The sequence below is a fragment of the Salvelinus alpinus genome, chromosome 7 (genome assembly GCF_045679555.1).
Source record: "Salvelinus alpinus chromosome 7, SLU_Salpinus.1, whole genome shotgun sequence".
NCBI lineage: Eukaryota > Metazoa > Chordata > Actinopteri > Salmoniformes > Salmonidae > Salvelinus > Salvelinus alpinus.
The window spans coordinates 4,857,503-4,877,778 of record NC_092092.1 but is presented as its reverse complement, the minus strand read 5'-3'; the positions used below and the strand labels follow the sequence as shown (position 1 = coordinate 4,877,778).

The 20,276-nt window shown below is 43.9% G+C and overlaps 2 protein-coding genes across 2 annotated transcripts in view; both read left to right on the top strand.

The window, feature by feature from the left end:
* Window positions 1-540: 540 nt before the first annotated feature.
* On the top strand, window positions 541-14,289 carry LOC139580334 (epoxide hydrolase 1-like). Its single transcript, XM_071408890.1, has 9 exons — window positions 541-851; window positions 1,798-2,023; window positions 3,683-3,863; window positions 4,086-4,295; window positions 7,935-8,064; window positions 9,418-9,641; window positions 12,202-12,310; window positions 12,703-12,828; window positions 13,389-14,289. The coding sequence occupies exons 1-9, from the start codon at window positions 829-831 to the stop codon at window positions 13,588-13,590; spliced, it is 1,431 nt and encodes a 476-aa protein (XP_071264991.1). The 5' UTR covers window positions 541-828; the 3' UTR covers window positions 13,591-14,289.
* Window positions 14,290-19,172: 4,883 nt separating this feature from the next.
* LOC139580339 (cystatin-like) overlaps window positions 19,173-20,276 on the top strand; it is a 68,765-nt gene continuing 67,661 nt past the window's right edge. The window contains exon 1 of the mRNA XM_071408899.1: window positions 19,173-19,432. Within this exon, the coding sequence (XP_071265000.1) occupies window positions 19,223-19,432 (210 nt within the window). The 5' untranslated portion in view covers window positions 19,173-19,222. The remainder of the gene's footprint in view (window positions 19,433-20,276) is intronic.

Sequence of the window (20,276 nt, the reverse complement as noted above, 5' to 3'; positions counted from 1 at the left end):
ATAATTCATTATGGAAAAATATTATGAAACGTAATGAGAACCTGCACACCAATGGCTGTCAAAACTCTAAATCTCTGTAAGTGACACTAAACTAAATAGGACTAGGCTTTATTGGCTTTAGGGATGATTGGCTATTTATACAGTCTAGCATTAGGCCTACTGTTAGACGTTCCCAGTGGGGGGGTCAAACTCATTCCACTGAGGGCGGAGTGTCTGCCGCTTTTATTTCTTTCGATTAAGATCTAGACAACCAGGTGAGGGTAGTTCCTTACTAATTAGTGACCTTAATTCATCAATCAAGAACAAGGTTAGAGCGAAGACACTCTGCCCTCCTTGGAATGAGTTTTACATGGGGCTACGCTATATTCGTGATTTGACTTCTGTGCTTGTTATTTAGCCTATGGTGACTGGCCTCAAGTTATTGATGATACAAACCTGAGAAATGAAATTAGAATTAAGAATTGTATTTTCTTATCATCCTGGTCATAATGTCAATAGTCTAGTGAAATGGTGCTTTCAAGACAACTGGCAACTCGGGGGGAAAAACGAGGTCAAATCATGACGTCAGTGGTCTGATTTTCAAATCGGAAAGTCTGAGTTTGAGAAAGGTGCGCTGCGCAGTGTCCCAACTTCGAATTCCAAGTTGGATTACCGTTCAAAAAGATTTTCCCAGCCAGAGCTCATTTTTCCCGAGTTTCCAGTTGACCTGAAAGCACTGAAGTCGGAGATTTCCGAGTTCAGCTGATTTGAATGCCGCAAACGTCCAGACTTCGGTCAATGACGCACAGACAGGAGCGCACATTGGAACTTCATTACTCTTGAGTAACCATGCAGACAATTGAAGTTCTGAAGTGAGTAGTTTATGTGGATAAATAGGGCGTATTTAATCAAACCATTGCATAAAAGTATATTCATAGCCTATAGTTGTGGTTAAGACTAAAGAGGTCAATGGAACGCAGCCAGTCGGGAGAGAAGAAGGACTGCGGTTTGGCGGCGCACGTTCAACAAACAAAGTGGATATTCGTCAAATCGTGATCGATGTATTGTAACAGGCCCAAACTTTGGTTACCAATGTTCGATTTGGATATATTTGGCTGTTTTCGATGCGTAACGTTTAGAAATCGTCCCTTTTCAGGTTTAGAAAAAGTGACCGCAAAATGCTAACTCCCATTTGTATAAACTGGTAGCATAGCTAGGATAGAGAAATCTGGGTCTGGAGGCGTGTCGTTTTTAAAGGTGCACATGCAGAAATCGCTTCGCTATTTTCTGGTTGCAAAACTTCTAATAGTTCGCCTAATGTCAGTTTTATTTGACTACAAGCAAGTATGGAACGATGATAGTCTACACTTTTAAAACAGTTGTGAAATATATTTTCCATTACCACATATAGTAATATCAGCTGCTTGAACCTTGTGTACAAAACACCAAGTAAAAAGATGCATAGAAATGTCGCACATAGAACATATCTACTGCTTCTTAGACTTGCTTTCATTGAGAATGACAGATGTTGGGTTGTCCAAAAAGTGATGTTTTGCAGCTTTAACTGTGATTGGTGATGACGACACGAAAATATATTAGGGTTGACATCCATACAAACATTTTATTCAGATGTTTACCTCTGAAATACCTAAAAGTAGGTTTGGGAGGTTGAATGAAATAGTTAAATTCCCATGTGCCAAAATAAAAAAACAAGTTCAATGTGTTTACTTTACTCGCATAGAAAGGTTGAATGGAAACCTGGTTTGTGATGCTAACATGTTTTTTAATTTCCGGGTTGTTTGTGTGTTGGTATTCCAGACAGGCCCTCTCCAGCCTGGATCCTACCCAGCAGCAGCAGCTCTTGGTGGCCGGGTCTGCGGTGGCCGTGGGCGGGCTGCTGACCTGTTATTACTGGGTGTATCAAGGGACGAAGGCCAAGCGCATTCCAATAGGGGATGGGTGGTGGGGGGCAGGAGAGAAGCCTCAGTCAGAGGATGAGAAGGTTTTCCCCTTTCAGGTCCAAACTTCTGATGAAGAGATACAGGTAGGATAATAAGGGGGTGAAACTTTATATCAAGTTCATAATTGCTGCAAGTCTTACTGTCAGTTTCCACTGGGCACAAACTGGTTCAGTCCATTTTGTTTTAACTTAATTTTCCAACATATTGTGACATGGAATCGACATGTAAAATAAATTCAGATTTGAAAGAAGTAAACTGTTGTTTTGAGGGTGAAATTTCAACCACAGGATTATGTCATCATGGTGACCAAATTTCAACAGGCAATTGTATAACATATATTTAATTAATTCGTATATTTAAAACAATGTCAGATCATCAACATTTCTATCCACTGTCGGGGGAAAAAACCTGTAAGGACAAAAACAATAGTCTGGGCAGCACCTCCTGTTGGAGAATTGATGTATCTACAGCTACCCTTTGGTGTCCCATCCAGGGTATTAACCAAGCCCAGACATTATATTTGACACAGACTATTACAAATGTGCTATCGCGAGATGGATTGTTGTGAGATCTCCCAGTTAAAAACGAAATAGATTCACTGTCGCTATTAAAGTCATTCCAAAGGGAAGGTTTAACAGAGCAAATGGAACAGGACCGTACTTTATCTCTCATACATCATCAATGAGACTATTTAGACCGGTATAGCATTAGTAAAATCATCAACAGCTATTGTTTCAATTCAACACAGAATTTAATTAAACATAGACAATAAAATTGGCAAAGTGTTTCAAGTTGATGTAAAATTTAGTGATATTGTTTGTTTGTCAACGCAATGTATCTTCTGCTTGTATAGTTTGATCTGTGCCAATGACAGGAGGGATAGTGACCAATAGCAGGATAAATAGAAACTAATATATACATGTAAACAGGATGAATAGTGATCAGTAGCAGGATCAATGGATACTGATAGTAATATATACATGTAAACAGGAGGGATAGGGACCAGTAGCAGGATCAATAGATGGTAGTGGCAATCAATAATCAACAGCCATTTCAGACTAATACATTTAATCAATGATACATTTAGCAGCAGTGTAAATTGACTGAGCGGGTGGACTCCTGTGGATGGACATAGAGTCCGTGTGGATAGTCTGTGGGGGAGGGAGAACCGTATCTGTTAGCCATTTGATAGTGTCATGGCCAGGCGATAGAAGTTGTTTTGTAGTCTGTTTGACTGGGCCTTGATGCAACAGTACCCCCTGCTGGACAGGGAGCATGGAGAACAGTGATCCTCAACTGCAATCTTGGTCATTTGGTTCTGCTATCACATAAAGCACAGTGATAATACATTAATCTGTTGTATAAATAAACAAAATATCTGACATTGTCTTCCCAATATGCAGTAATATACTTTTCGGTAACAATTAAACCAAAAATCAGACATTGTTTTTACATTGGAATTTGGTTGTGCTTTTAGATGGTTGAAAGTGTAGTGACAACACATTGGAAATTCAACTAACTTTTATCTTTTTGAGTGAATATAGGTTGTAATCTCATTGATCAACGTCTCAACTAAATATTACCCAATTATTCATGTTGAAATGACGTTGTGGTCCCAGTGAGTTATGGTAGAGTATCTTTGAATTTCATGTGAAAATCAAGGGAACATGTAACTTTGTATGACCACAACAGGCCTAACACAGGTCTTCTTCCTCCTCCTCCATCATCTTCCTCCTCTACAGGACTTGTATGACCGTATTGACAGGACCCGGTACACTGAACCCCTGGAGGACGCAGGTTTCCAGTACGGCTTCAACTCTACCTACCTGAAGAAGGTGGTCTCCCACTGGAGGCATCAGTTTAACTGGAAGAAGCAGATTGCAATACTCAACAAGTACCCTCAATTCAAAACCAATATCGAGGGTTAGTAGGCCTTGATATCACATCATGATCTTTAGAGTGCCAGTTTCTGTCTCTCACTCTGGTTGGAAATTTGTCAGGCATAATCATTAAAGTCATTTTTTTTTAAATGTTGATATAAAGAATAAGGCCTTTTATAAAAGGCTCATACATGCTTATAACAAGTTCCCCCAATGTTTTACCCACTGCTCCCCATCCTCTAACCCCTGATTCCTCTTCCTTCAGGATTGGATGTACACTTCATCCATGTGCGTCCACCTCACCGCGAGGGCCAGAGGGTGTTGCCTCTAATGCTGGTGCATGGCTGGCCTGGCTCTGTCTATGAGTTCTATAGGATCCTGCCTTTACTCACTGACTCGCTGGACAGTCTGGCTTTCGAGGTCATCTGCCCCTCCATCCCAGGATATGGCTTCTCCGAGGCCCCTCGTAAGCAAGGTGAGGACTCGCATATGGGGCATAAGCATTCTCTAAAGCAGGGGTGTCAAACTCATTCTGCCGCAGGGGGCCGCTTTCGGTCTTCAACGATGTCCAAACGGCTGCACTGAAAATATGTTAGTTATTGACGGTGAGGATGTATATATATGACTGCCTAGCTTTCATTCAGGTAAATATTAGCGAGCTGGACACAGTCAAGAAACTGTACAAATGTACACTGAACAAAAATGTGAATGCAACATGCAAAGGGTTGGTCCCATGTTTCATGAGCTGAAATAAAATAACCCAGACATTTTCCAAAAAGCTTATTTCTCTCAAATGTTGTACACAAATTAGTTTACATCCCTGTTACTGAGCATTTGCCAAGATAATCCACCCACCTGGCATGTGGCATATCAATTTACTGATTAAACAGCATGATCATTACACAGGTGCACCTTGTTTTGAGAACAATAAAAGGCCACTCTAAAATGTGCAGTATTGTCACACAACACAATGACACAGATGTCTCAAGTTTTGAGGGTGTGTGTAATTGGCATGCTGACTGCAGAGATGTCCACCAGAGCTGTTGCCAGATAATTGAAGGTTAATTTCTCTACCATAAACTGCCTCCAACATTGTTTTAGAGAATTTGGCAGTACATCCAACCTGTCTCACAACCACAGACCACCTGTAACCGTGCCAACCCAGGACCTCCACAACCAGCTTCGTCACCTGTGGGATCGTATGAGACCAGCCACCCGGACAGCTTCGTCACCTGTGGGATCGTATGAGACCAGCCACCCGGACAGCTTCGTCACCTGTGGGATCGTATGAGACCAGCCACCCGGACAGCTTCGTCACCTGTGGGATCGTATGAGACCAGCCACCCGGACAGCTTCGTCACCTGTGGGATCGTATGAGACCAGCCACCCGGACAGCTTCGTCACCTGTGGGATCGTATGAGACCAGCCACCCGGACAGCTTCGTCACCTGTGGGATCGTATGAGACCAGCCAACCGGACAGCTTCGTCACCTGTGGGATCGTATGAGACCAGCCACCCGGACAGCTTCGTCACCTGTGGGATCGTATGAGACCAGCCACCCGGACAGCTTCGTCACCTGTGGGATCGTATGAGACCAGCCACCCGGACAGCTTCGTCACCTGTGGGTTTGCACAACTGAAGAATTTCTGCAAAAACTGCCAGAAACCGTCTCTGGGACGCTCATCTGCGTGCCTGTCGTCCTCACCAGGGTCATGACCTGACTGCAGTTCGGTGTCATAACCGACTTCAGTGGGCAAATGCTCACCTTCGATGGCTATTGTCACACTGGAGAAGTGTGCTTTAAATGGATTAATTCAGGTTTCAACTGTTCCGAGCAGATGGCAGACAGCATGCATGGTGTCGTGTGGGCGAGCGGTTTGCTAATGTCAACGTTGTGAACAGAGTAACCCATGGTGGGGTTATGGTATGGTCAGTCATAAGCTACGAACAACATTGCATTTTGTCTAATGCAATTTGAATACACAGATACTAGAGATGAGTAATGTTTACTGTTCATTTTTGTTTATTTCACTTTTGTATATTGTCTACTTCACTTGCTTTGGCAATGTTAACATAAGTTTCCCATGCCAATAAAGCATCCTTGAATTGATAGCGTGATGAGATCCTGAGGCCCATTGTCGTGCCATTCATCCGCCACCATCACCACAAGTTTCAGCATGATAATGCATGGCCCCATGTCTCAAGGATCTATACACAATTTCTGGAAGCTGAAAATGTCCCAGTTCTTCCATGGCCTTCCACCCCACTTCTCTGGACTGATTGGACGGGGGCTGTATGTTTGACACCCCACTTCTCTGGACTGATTGGACGGGGGCTGTATGTTTGACACCCCACTTCTCTGGACTGATTGGACGGGGGCTGTATGTTTGACACCCCACTTCTCTGGACTGATTGGACGGGGGCTGTATGTTTGACACCCCACTTCTCTGGACTGATTGGACGGGGGCTGTATGTTTGACACCCCACTTCTCTGGACTGATTGGACGGGGGCTGTATGTTTGACACCCCACTTCGCTGGACTGATTGGACGGGGGCTGTATGTTTGACACCCCACTTCGCTGGACTGATTGGACGGGGGCTGTATGTTTGACACCCCACTTCGTTGGACTGATTGGACGGGGGCTGTATGTTTGACACCCCACTTCTCTGGACTGATTGGACGGGGGCTGTATGTTTGACACCCCACTTCGCTGGACTGATTGGACGGGGGCTGTATGTTTGACACCCCACTTCGCTGGACTGATTGGACGGGGGCTGTATGTTTGACACCCCACTTCGCTGGACTGATTGGACTGTTTGACACCCCAATTCTTAAGAGCTGTAATGGCATAGACCAGTTTTTGCAAATGGATAAACACGTTCTGTCACGTTGTTTGTTGCAAGAATTTGAGCTGGACATATCCATATATCCTGCTAAGTGACTTGTTATGTATCTCTATCTCGTTATATCATAACTCCACACCACAGTAATACAGGGTTAGGTTACAGTAACCCCATCATGACAGGCTGGAGGTTTGGTAGAACCTAGAATAGCAATAAATATCCCACTAATACTGTTTTTCTCCTTTTTTTATTACTCAAGCAAGGAGATTCAAGGTTTTGTTTTATTTTCTGATTGTGGTAATTCATCTTTTTGGCTTTTTAACCCAGCCCTATTTAGTAAAGTTACTATTAGTTCACTATACTAGGAATAGATGAGTTAAGGGCTATGGTCTTCTGTGGTGTCATACTAATTGTTACGTTCCCCAGTTTTCTGTGTTGTGGTATGTATTTGAGTGTGTGTTTCAGGAGATGGCTTCCTGAGTTCTCCATGGCTAATTGATAATTGGAGAGCTGACCACGCCCCCTCGTCAAGAAGCAGCTGACACTAATTACCTTTGCCACCTGAGGAATATAAAAGCCAGTGTTCTGTTCAGGAAGAGGAGATCTTTTTGTAGAGGAGAGAGATGAGATAAGGAGTAGAGATTTGGAGATTGAGAGAGAGAAAAATTAGATTGTGATATAGTGTGGGTTGTGTATCAGAAAGTGTGGTATGTACTGTTGTTGTTGGTAGCAGTTTTTCTATGTCCTGTGATTGTGAGTGTTTGTGAAATCATTAATAATTACTCTGTTTCATTTGTTCCCAGGGGGGAAGGAGAAGGCACTTTGGGAGTGCTTAGGCAAGAGGCCCGAGGGCATACATATACCCGTAGTATATTTACTGTCTAGGCACACTAGGTAAGACCTGGGCGGACCACCCCCTGTATTTTGGTTAGGGCACCAGGCGGTGGTAAGTTAGGTAAGTTAAGTGGGTAGGCAGGTTAGATAGGAGAGGGGGAACTTTGATATTTACTTTCTTTGCTTTGGTTCCGTCCAGCCCCTTTTCCCCATATTACCGTGTAAGAAAATAAATTCTAGTAAATGGTAAATTCTGCCTTTGTCGTCCTTTCTCGCACCTGCAGTCCATACCTCTTGCACTTCACAGAGAGTTGAGTTTTAGCAGGGAGTTGCGTTCCCTCTTCTCAGAGGTGTGCGTAACACTAATGTATCTGCTCTTCTTCTGTGGTGTCATACTAATGTATCTGCTCTTCTTCTGTGGTGTTCCTCCCTGCAGGATTTAACTCTCTGGCTGCAGCGAGGGTCTTCCACAAGCTGATGGAGCGTCTGGGTTTCTCAGAGTATTATCTGCAGGGAGGAGACTGGGGCTCACTCATCACTACTAACATGGCCCAGATGAAGCCAGAGTAAGAACAATTCTCCTCTTTTCTAGATTAGTGCACTTGCACATTCCCCGTCATGGATTTTAAAGCATATAATTGATGTAAGCATTGGCTGGAGTGAGTTCCCAGCAGTGTAATCCATGAGGGGGAAAAAGTGCATCTGTACACTTTGGAAGAAGGGTTTAAAACCAGGAAGCAGCCTAAGAACTCCCGAGTGGTTCAGCGGTCTAAAGCACCGCATCTCAGTGCTAAAGGCGTCACTACAGCCACCCTGGTTCAGCGGTCTAAAGCACCGCATCTCAGTGCTAAAGGCTTCACTACAACCACCCTGGTTCAGCGGTCTAAAGCACCGCATCTCAGTGCTAAAGGCTTCACTACCACCACCCTGGTTCAGCGGTCTAAAGCACCGCATCTCAGTGCTAAAGGCATCACTACAACCACCCTGGTTCAGCGGTCTAAAGCACCGCATCTCAGTGCTAAAGGCGTCACTACAGCCACCCTGGTTCAGCGGTCTAAAGCACCGCATCTCAGTGCTAAAGGCGTCACTACAGCCACCCTGGTTCAGCGGTCTAAAGCACCTCATCTCAGTGCTAAAGGCGTCACTACAGACACCCTGGTTCAGCGGTCTAAAGCACCGCATCTCAGTGCTAAAGGCGTCACTACAACCACCCTGGTTCAGCGGTCTAAAGCACCGCATCTCAGTGCTAAAGGCGTCACTACAGCCACCCTGGTTCGATTCCAGGCTGTATCACAACCGGTCGTGATTGGGAGTCTGATAGGGCGGTGGACAATTGGCCCAGCGTCGTCCGGGTTTGGCTGGGGAGGCCGTCCATTGTAAATAAGAATGTGTTCTTAACTGACTTAACAGACATCCGGCCCCAATTCTCTCTCTAGTCCTTCCCCTTGGAACTCAAACCCTTTTGATATTTGTTGATCTGTTAGGTGGGAACAATATGGTGGAAGTGCCAACATTACACTGATTATACCTGTCCAGACCCTTCAGATACACAGCTCCACCATTACACTGATTGTACCTATCCAGAACTGTCATATCTGCAAATATGGAAGGGTTAGGGTGGCGTATCCCAATCTCTCTCCCGGGGACTCCAAGGTGTTCACATTTGGGTGTTTGCTGTACAGCACTACACAGCTGATTTAACTCATCAAGTTTGAGTATTTTAATTAAGAGCAAAGAAAAACACAACGTGTCCCCCTTGTGGTCCCCAGGACTGAGTTTGGGAAACGCTAGGTCACGGTGACATTTAGTGTACACAGAATAACATGTCTTCAGAACATCAACACTGTAACCATCAATCAGAAAGATTTCTCTGTTGGATGACCACACTCTTTACCTTCTCTTCCTGTGCTACTGTGTAGGTGTGTGAAGGGTCTCCACCTCAACATGTTAACTAGCAAACTGAGGGGGTTCGGTGTCCTGTTTTCCATCCTGATTGGTCGCTACGTGCCCTGGCTGGTTGGGTTCACCAGGGAAGATGTCAGAAGGTTGTTTGGTTCAGTAGGTTTCATGGAAAGGAACATCTATGAGATCATCAGAGAGACTGGCTACCTGCACATCCAGGGCACCAAGCCAGACTCCGCTGGTGAGAATGTCACAGCTTTATTTTACCTGATATTTCACCTGGCGTTTTGATGATTCACATCTCCCAGGCTTGTTGTTTGAGCATGAGACTGAATGGACTGCTTTGTTGGTCAGTTTTTACCATCGGTCTGTCGTACTCCTAACACCACCACCACACACCTGGTGATATGCTTGATCCAGATTTGCTGCGGCTCGCTGTCCCCCTGATGGCTGAATCTTTAACCTGACGATTTATATCTGGTACTGGCACCAAGGTTTGGAAGACGGCCCATGTACTCCAACCTTCAAAGGTGGTGACCATTGTGCCCTAAATCATTATTGGCCTATTTCTGAACTTTCTTGCCTAGCTAAAGTATTAGAATCCTTGATTAAATCTCAGCTAAGATCTTTTGTGTCTTTGAAATGTATTTTAAAATTAAATAAGTCTGTTTAGACCAGGTCATAGCACTAACTCTTCTGCATCCCTAGTTATAAATGATGTGGTTAACTGTATGGATGAAAGGCAACATGGTGCTGCCCTCTTCATTGACATGTCAAAGGCTTTTGATACTGTTGATCACTCGCTGCTAATTCATAGGCTTTCCTCAATTGTCCTAGACCAGGCTGCATGTAACGGGTTAAAACATTACTTGACAGAACTTAATATTTTACTACACCGGCATAAGGCAGGGCTTGCAGACCTATTATGGACTACAAAGGGAAGCACAGCCGAGAGTTGCCCAGTGACACGAGCCTACCAGGCGAACTTAATGACTTCTCTGCACGCGTCGAGGCAAGCGACGCTGAAGCATGCATGAGAGCACTAGCTGTTCTGGACGACTGTGTGATCATGCTATCCGTAGCCGATGTGGGTAAGCCCTTTTAAACAGGTCAACATACCAGGCTGTGTACTCCGAGCATGCGCTGACCAACTGGCAAGTGTCTTCACTGACATTTTTAACCTGTCCCTGACCGAGTCTGTAATACCAACATGTTTCAAGCAGACCACCATAGTTCCTGTGCCCGAGACACCAAGGTAACCTGCCTAAATGACTACCGACGCGTCGCACTCGCGCCTGTAGCCATGAAGGCTGCTCATGGCTCACATCAACACCATTATCATTATCCCAGAAACCCTAGACCCAGATCCACAGATGACGCAATCTCTATTGCACTCCACACGGCACTTTCCTACCTGGACAAAAGGAACACCTACATGAGAATGCTATTCATTGACTACAGCTCAGCGTTCAACATAGTGCCCTCAAAGCTCATCATTAAGCTAAGGACCCTGGGACTAAACAGCTCCCTCTGCAACTTGATCCCGGACATCTTGACGGGCCCCCCCCAGGTGGTAAGGATAAGCAACATTACATCTGCCACGTTGATCCTCAAGACGGGGGCACCTCAGGGGTGCATGCTCAGTCACCTCCTGTACTCCCTGTTCAGCCATGACTGCATGGCCAAGCACGACTCAACACCATCAAGTTTGCTAACGACACAATAGCGGTAGGCCTGATCATTGACAACGATGTGACAGCCTATAGGGAGGTCAGAGACAACAACCTCTGGTGCCAGGACAACATCCTCTCCCTCAATGTGATCAAGACAAAGGAGATGATCGTGGACTACAGGAAAAGGAGGGCTGAGCACACCCCCATTCTCATCGACGGTGTTGTAATGGAGCTGGTTGAGAGCTTCAAACTACCATGGTCCAAACGTACCAAGACAGCTGTGAAAAGGGCACGACAATTACCATTCCCCCTCAGGAGACTGAAAAGATTGATGGTGCTGATGTGAGCCATGAACAGCCTTTCAAAGCACTTCATGGTTACAGATGTGAGTGCTATGGGTCGGTAGTCATTTATGCAGGTTACCTTGGCCATTGGGCACAGGGACTATGGTGGTCTGCTTGAAACGTGTAGGTATTACAGACTCTGTCAGGGAGAGGTTGAAAATGTCAGTGAAGACACTTGCCGGTTGGTCAGCGCATGCTCGGAGTACACATCCTGGTAGTCCGTCTGGCCCTGCGGCCTTGTGAATGTTGACCTGTTTTTAAATGTCGTACTCACATCGGCAACTGAGAGCATGATCACACAGTCGTCTGGAACACAGTCGCAAAGAATGTGTAAAGTTAGGTTAAATATAAAACTGGAATTTTTCCAATACGCCTACTGTTCTAAACCCCACATCAATGTTATAGAAAACAAATTGAAAATATAGATATGAAAAAACATACCGTAGCTGGTCCTCTGGAACAGCTGGTGCTCTCATGCAGATTTTTGTTCCACAAATAATGTCTAAGAACTATCTTCAAAATGTTTTTCCATTTTATGTTTTGGTGCCTCTAGGGCAATTCAGAAAGCTGAGTGATGACCTTATTACCAATGAATGTGTTTTTTATGATCTTGTTTTTCTTTCTTTATATTTTGTGTGTATTGTATGTATTTCAGGGCTGTAAAAGAGACCATGGTTTCAGTATGACTCCCTGGTAAAATAAATAAATGCACGGACACACAGACCTCTGATAGTTTAGCTGTAGTAGTCGTTCTAATCATATTGTGAAATGTCTCCCCCTGCAGGTTGTGGACTGAATGACTCTCCAGTAGGCCTGGCTGCTTACATACTGGAGAAGTTTTCCACTTGGACTGACTTCAACAACAGGGACTTGGAAGATGGGGGGCTGGAGAGGTACAAGCTACAGTTCAGCTTGTTTACTTTGGGTTGTGAGTGGAGAAATATATACTTTTTTTAGGGGGTAAATATATTGCTGTCCCATCAATTACTCTTAATCAAATGATGGTCAGATCTGCCAAAACTGTAGGGGAAACATTCAATACAACTTTATTTGTCCCAGCAAAATAATGATCCTAATCTATTTGCATGAACATGTTGCCTTGGTAGCACCCATTCACAGTCCTATTCACTTGACACCAAATGGGAAAATCACAAACTGAAAGAGGGACTACCTTTTGTTGTATTCATCAGTGCACATTTACAACTGAAAAAGTGTTTTTATTGGAGAATGAATAAAACCCAGGGCTGTTGATTGGTTCATTGAGAGCCTGGTTCCTGTCTTTTAGGAAGTTCACCCTGGACGACCTGCTGACCAACATCATGATCTACTGGACCACCGGCTCCATCGTGTCCTCCATGAGGTTCTACAAGGAGAACTTAAAGACCAACATTGACAACAGACTGGATAATAAGTGAGTTTGTATGTGTGGTGTCATATGGTCCAGTATGACACGGGCTGTTCCTACAGGGCCTGTCCATTTAATATGACACCGGCTGTTCCTACAGGGCCTGTCCATTTAATATGACACCGGCTGTTCCTACAGGGCCTGTCCAGTTTAATATGACACCGGCTGTTCCTACAGGGCCTGTCCATTTTTAATATGACACGGGCTGTTCCTACAGGGCCTGTCCAGTTTAATATGACACGGGCTGTTCCTACAGGGTCTGTCCAGTTTAATATGACACGGGCTGTTCCTAAAAACCAATAATAGACACTATTTAATAATACATGCCAAGGGACGTATACTACATTTTGTAGTTTTATGTGATCCTTGCGGGACTTGAACCCATGATCATGCTTGCTTTGTGTTATGATAACAGGCTCCCAATAATGAGATGTTCCAGGTGGTTGTTTTCTCCCTACTTTAGTTGAATGCACTGATTGGCAGACACTCTGCTAAAATGAGTGTCTGCTCTGACTAAAAATGTAAATGTGTGGCTGTGTTTGTTAACCTGTCTCTCCTGTCCTCAGTACGGGGGTGTATGTGCCTACAGGCCTGGCCGCGTTTCCCAACGAGCTAATGCACGTGCCCCAGTCGTGGGCCAGAGACAGGTTCAGGAACATCTACTCCTACTCTTACATGCCCAGAGGTGGCCACTTCGCTGCCTTCGAGGAGACACAGCTCCTGGCTGACGACCTGCTGCAGTTTGTGAAGAAGGTGGAGAAGTTGTAGAGTTGATGGATACAAGAGGTCGACTCTCCACTCCTGCCAAGTGCCTGGAAGAAAAACCAACATGACTGCCGAACTTGATAACACTACAGCTTGGAATTGTAGCTTTGTACTAAAAACATTTAAATGTTAGTCTAAGATAAAAAGTCAGAAGCACTGTCTGATTATCAGGTAAATACTTTGTCAATCAGTGATGTTAACACTGCAATATGATCATGCTCAGTGATTGTGTTGGTGTAATATTAAGCCTATACAGTCAACATAATGGACCAATACTGTAATAAAAAAATGAAATTATCAGCACTTAATTACAGATTACAAATGTCTTCCAGATTGCACAACAACTGTGTGAAAGCAGCCTCAATCACAGATGTCTGTTCTTCTCTTGTTGCAATAATGAAATACTGCTGTAATCATGTCTATTGTGACGACCCTGTAAGGCAGGGATGTCAAACTCATTCTACAGAGGGCAAAGTGTCTGTGGGTTTTCCTTTCAATTAAGACCTAGACAACCAGGTGAGAGGAGTTCCTTACTAAATATACTTCAATGTGTCCCATTGAGCATGGTTTTTAGCATAGGTCTAGATTTAGCCTAATCTATGTCCAGGAAACCATGATGAATTTTCTGTGGACCCCAGGAAGACTAGCAGTCACTAAGGCATCAGCTTATGAGGATCCAAATAAAGAAATTAAACAAATTAACATCCAAGTCAATAACTCACAAGACTTTGACCTATGTATGCTGCAAAATGTGTATAATTCAAATGAACCTTATAATTTAGTGATCCAGCTTAGATTTACATACAGTACTGTATATTTCCAAAAGATTGTTTCAGAAAAACATTTTAAACAATAGAAAACCAAGACATTATACAGGTACAACCAGATGACAAGTAGGCATACAGTGCACAAAGTAACTTAGTAGGCTATATACAGTCACAGCACCAACACTGCTTTCAGTACAGCACATACCCAAGCTACACCAGACAACATATTCATTACAATCATTCTGTACAGGTGATGCCAGTCATTCATATAAACCTCTATAGAAACATAGTACCTGGACTGGGCTCAGGGTTACAGAGAGAGAGTCGTCCCTGGACTGGGCTCAGGGTTACAGAGAGAGAGTCGTCCCTGGACTGGGCTCAGGGTTACAGAGAGAGAGTCGTCCCTGGACTGGGCTCAGGGTTACAGAGAGAGAGTCGTCCCTGACAGAGAGAGAGGGGTATGGTGTATACATGTCAATCCGCTCGGTCAACACCTCTGTCTGTAGTCACAAATCGTCAGTGCTGATCTAGGATCAGGTACCCTCTGTCCATATAATGTTAGTCTTTGTGACGTAAAAGGTCAAACTGACTTCAGATCAGCACTCCAGTTTGGCCTTTTAGATCAGTAGGAGCAGGTTTATATAGACAGGGGAACCTGATCCTAGATCAGCGCTGGGCCATATGGACAGAAATCCTGGATGAAATTGAATAATACATTGATTGATAAGATGAATGTACACCACAGTTTAAAATGATCATTTTTAAACTACTAGTTTGATGGTTGTAGTCATTAACAAATCCCCATATTAGGAAACTGAATTCAAACTTCACATCTCTCTAGTATAGGCTACTTATCCTAATGAACGATAAGCAAAATGCCTCCGATAAGTGATTCAGACAACTTTAATGTCCTCAGAGGCAATTCATATGGCAGCAGTCATAAAACAGATCACATTTAAAAATAAATAGCAAAGGATATTTACAAGCAAATTGGCAGGATTTGATCAGTATGGTGGCTGTCAATGACTTTCAGTTCATCATCCCAGCTTTCTCCTAGATCAGCACTCCTACCCTGAGAAACGTTTTGTGATCATGGCCTCCTGTCATCTCATACTATGGCTGTGGTTGGGAATCCTTTCATTGTCACTTGCCTTTGATAGCCATGTGGGTCCTGAAACCAGACATAATCCTGCCAGTCAGTCTGCTCTCCTCCCAGAGAGGGCCCAGACCCAGAGACACAAGACAGAGCAGTAACTTGTCTCTTCACCCTCGTGGGGACCTTAACATCCAGTTTGGGCCGGAACCACCCCACAGTCCCTATGGGCCAGAACCATGGCCCTGTGCCGGACAGGTTTAGCGTCAGACAACAGGTCGGCCACGAAGAGCGTGCGGAAGAGCTACATAACTTCTTCTGGCTGCAAGCCCGAGGTCGGTACACTTATGACAACAGCCAGCTCAAGTGCAGGGCGCGAAATTCTAAATATATTTTTTTGAAATATTTAACTTTCACACATTAACAAGTCCAATACAGCATTTGAAAGATAAACATCTTGTGAATCCAGCCAACATGTCCGATTTTTAAAATGTTTTACAGCGAAAACACCACGTATATTTATGTTAGCTCACCACCAAATACAAAAAAGGACAGCCATTTTTCACAGCACAGGTAGCATGCACAAAACCAACCTAACTAACCAAGAACCAACCAAACTAACTAAGAAACAACTTCATCAGATGACAGTCTTATAACATGTTATTCAATAAATCTATGTTTTGTTCGAAAAATGTGCATATTTGAGCTATAAATCAGTTTTACATTGCAGCTACCATCACAGCTACCGTCAGAAATAGCACCGAAGCAGCCAGAGTAATTACAGACACCAACGTCAAATACCTAAATACTCATCATAAAACATTTCTGAAAAATACATGGTGTACAGCAAATGAAAGACAGGCATCTTGTGATTCCAGCCAATATTTCCGATTTCTTAAGTGTTTTACAGCGAAAACACAATATAGCATTATATTAGCTTACCACAATAGCCAGAAACACAAGCCATTCCCCAGCAGCAAAAGTTAGCGATTGTAACAAACCAGCAAAAGATATATAATTTTTGACTAACCTTGATAAGCTTCATCAGATGACAGTCCTATAACATCAGGTTATACATACACTTATGTTTTGTTCGAAAATGTGCATATTTAAAGCTGAAATCAGTGGTTATACATTGTGCTAACGTAGCATCTTTTTCCCACAACGTCCGGATATTTTTCTGACACTCACATATTCTGACCAAATAACTATTCATAAACATAACTAAAAAATACATGTTGTATAGGAAATGATAGATACACTAGTTCTTAATGCAATCGCCGTGTTAGAATTCTAAAAATAACTTCATTACGATATGCAGTTTACGTTATGGCGAGAGCGTGCCCAAAACCTGGCCGCAAACTACTAGTACACATGTACGACAGATATATGAAATAACATAAAATGGGTCCTACTTTTGCTGATCTTCCATCAGAATGTTGTACAAGGGGTCCTTTGTCCAGAACAATCGTTGTTTGGATTTAGAATGTCCTCTTCTCCAGTCAATTAGCACGGAAAGCTAGCAAAGTGGCGCGAAGCTCTCCTTCCTGAACATACGCAGACAAAGCAACACGCCTAACGTCCCGAAAAAATTTCAATAATCTAATAAAACTATATTGAAAAAACATACTTTACGATGATATTGTCACATGTATCAAATAAAATCAAAGCCGGAGATATTAGTCGTCTATAACGACAGCTTTTCAGAAGGCAATACCAGGTCCCTTCGCGCGCGCTCCAGAAAACAGGAAACTGGTGACACGTCATACAAAGAGCTTTTATTCGACCCCAGATCAAGTTATTCACTCCATTTCTTCTCTCACTGCCTGTCGACATCTAGTGGAAGACGTATGAAGTGCATGTATACTGATATATATCAAGGACATTTATAGGCAGGCCCTAGAACAGAGCATCGATTTCAGATTTTCCACTTCCTGTCAGGAAGTTTGCTGCAAAATGAGTTCTGTTTTACTCACAGATATAATTCAAACGGTTTTAGAAACTAGAGAGTGTTTTCTATCCAATAGTAATAATAATATGCATATTGTACGAGCAAGAATTGAGTACGAGGCCGTTTGAAATGGGCACCTTTTATCCAGGCTACTCAATACTGCCCCTGCAGCCCAAACAGGATAAGGCAGGAGGAGATGCGGAGGCTCTGGTCACCGTCGGCTAGTGTCACCTCCATGTTGACCTCGTACAGCTCCTTGGGGAGGAAGGATTCACGGAGGAGGCGGAACACGCGGGGACCCAGGGAGAAGAGCACCTCCAGTTGTTGGAGAACCTTCTCAAGGTCTTGGAAGGTACGCTGGCACCACCTCCAGTCCAGGCCTCCTGTGGCGGACTGACCGGGCCTCCAACCCATCACCTCCTCATTCTGGGGGGAGAGAATGAGAGAGAGGCCTGGGGTCAAACAGCAACTCATAGACAACACTGCTAAGAGTAGGACTATTATAGGATTGAAGTGCCCGCCCGGCCGGATACTTTGCCCCCCGTAGGGGGGAGGGACAGGACAGCACCAGCTGTTCCAGACAACTGTGACCATGATTTGACGAATATCTACTTTGTTTGTTGAACGTGCACCGCCAAACCGCCGTCCTTCTTCTCTCCCGACTGTCTGCGTTGCCTTGACCTCTTTAGTCTTACCCACATCTATAGGCTATGAATATACTCTTATGCAATGGTTTGATTAAATACGCCCTATTTATCCACATAAAGAAGTACTCACTTCAGAACTTCAATAGTCTGCATGGTTACTCAAGAGTCCTGCAGTTCCAATGTGCGCACCTGTCTGTGCTTCATTGATTGAAGTCTGGACATTTGTCGCGTTCACATCAACTGTGAACTCGTAAATCTCCGACTTCAGTGCTTTCAAGAAAACTGGGAACTCGGGACAAACGAGTTCCGACTGGGAAAAATATTTTTGAACGGTGATCCAACTCGGAATTCGAAGTCGGGACCTCACGCATCTTTCTAGAGCTCAGAAGTTCCGACTTGAAGATCACTGACATCATGTTTTGACTTCGTTTTGTTCCCGAGTTCTTAGTTGTATTGAAAGCACCATTTCACTAAACTATTGACATATGTCCACAGTGATGATAAGAAAATACAATTATTCATTCTAATTTCATTTCTCAGGTTTGTGTCATCAATAACTTGAGGCCATTGACATATAACAAGCACAGAAGTCAAATCACGAATATAGCCTAGCCCCATGTAACCACTGTCTAATGTCAAAGACACTGGTAACTTGTAACTGTGGTCTAACAGTGGGCTTAATGCTAGAATGTATAAATAACCAATCTTCCCTAAAGCCAATAATATCCAATAAAGCCTAGTCCTATTTAGTTTAGCGTCAGTTATATAAAAACAGAGAATTTGTTTTTTAAGAAATCCATTGCTGTGCAGGCTCTCATTTCGTAATATATTTCCATTATGAGTTATATAGCTGTAGCCTACAACCAAGCAAATAAAACGGGGTATGCCACTCTAAACTGGTTTGACAGAAATGGTAGCAGAAGGTGAATGGTTAACTTTTGTTGCACAGTAGACGATGCTACTTCCCATGTAGCGCAAATGCTCACTCTCGGTGTGATGGAGGCGTTAGGTTTTTAATTGAAGTGATTAGTGGAATCAGAATCAAGCCCCACCCCTCAACAATCAGAAGTGATCTCAACACGTTCATATAAAAGTCGTCGGAGGCGAGGATTTGTTGTGGTGTAACGTTACTTGATACGCTCGGAGTTGCAATAAAGACCGATATCAGACGGGAAAAATGCTCATGAATTGGAGGATCGTCGTTCCTTTGCTCGCGGTGGCTTTCATCGTGGCGAGCGCCGATGGGATACCGGGGGGCGTCGTGGACGCAGATATGAACGACCCCGCTACCAGAGATGCGCTGCAGTTCGCGGTGGCCGAATACAACAAGGGAACAAACGACCCGTATGTTTGGCAGGTGGCCAAGGTTGTCAAAGCTCAGAAACAGGTCAGTCCTTTTTGTTAATCTTTTTATCAGTTTTACGAAGACACAATGTTGGTTGTTCATTGTGTAACGTAGTTTCCACGGTTGAAATATCTTAATATAGACCAGTGAATTTATTAACGCACTTCATCTACTCTGAATGCGGCAGAATGTTCAATGTTTTAGTTAATGTACGACACCTGTCGAATAGGACCGGTGTCAGTAAACGTCGGCCAAAAAAAAACAGTTTGTTGGCAGCAACAGTCATCAACGCTCTTAACATGAGGGCAGCCTGACCACTGCATAGCAGAGTTGGCGACACCAATGTAATGAAACAGGCAGGGAACAGGTCTCGAACCCTCGACCTTCTAGCCCGGTCCTATCGACTGTGCCGCAAAAGCATGCTCAAGCGGCAGAGTCGATTTCCGCGCTTATAAACCCAGGGTTGTTACACTACTAGTGTAAGAAATTGTATTAGATATTGGTAACTTGTTTTAACAACTTCTCAACATTGACTATACTTGACACAACATGCACACACCCCCTCTTTCTCTTGTACATATGCTGGTCTCATTAGACGACAACCATCAACACACACAACTCCCCTCCCCCATGACAATGACAGACACACACACAACTCAAGGTTGGAGCGCAAGACAAAGAACTGTGGGAAGAGCCAATGGAATGTCGACATCAGGCCCGGACAGGACAACCCACGACCCAGATCGACCAATCGGAAGGCCAGACGACAAGATCAACATACTTTGCTAGTTGCCTATATAATCTGAATGTACTGTTTAGAGCGCTCTCTTATTCCGACGATTCTATACGAATCAGACAGAAGGGGGCCGTATTGCACGCTTTGCCT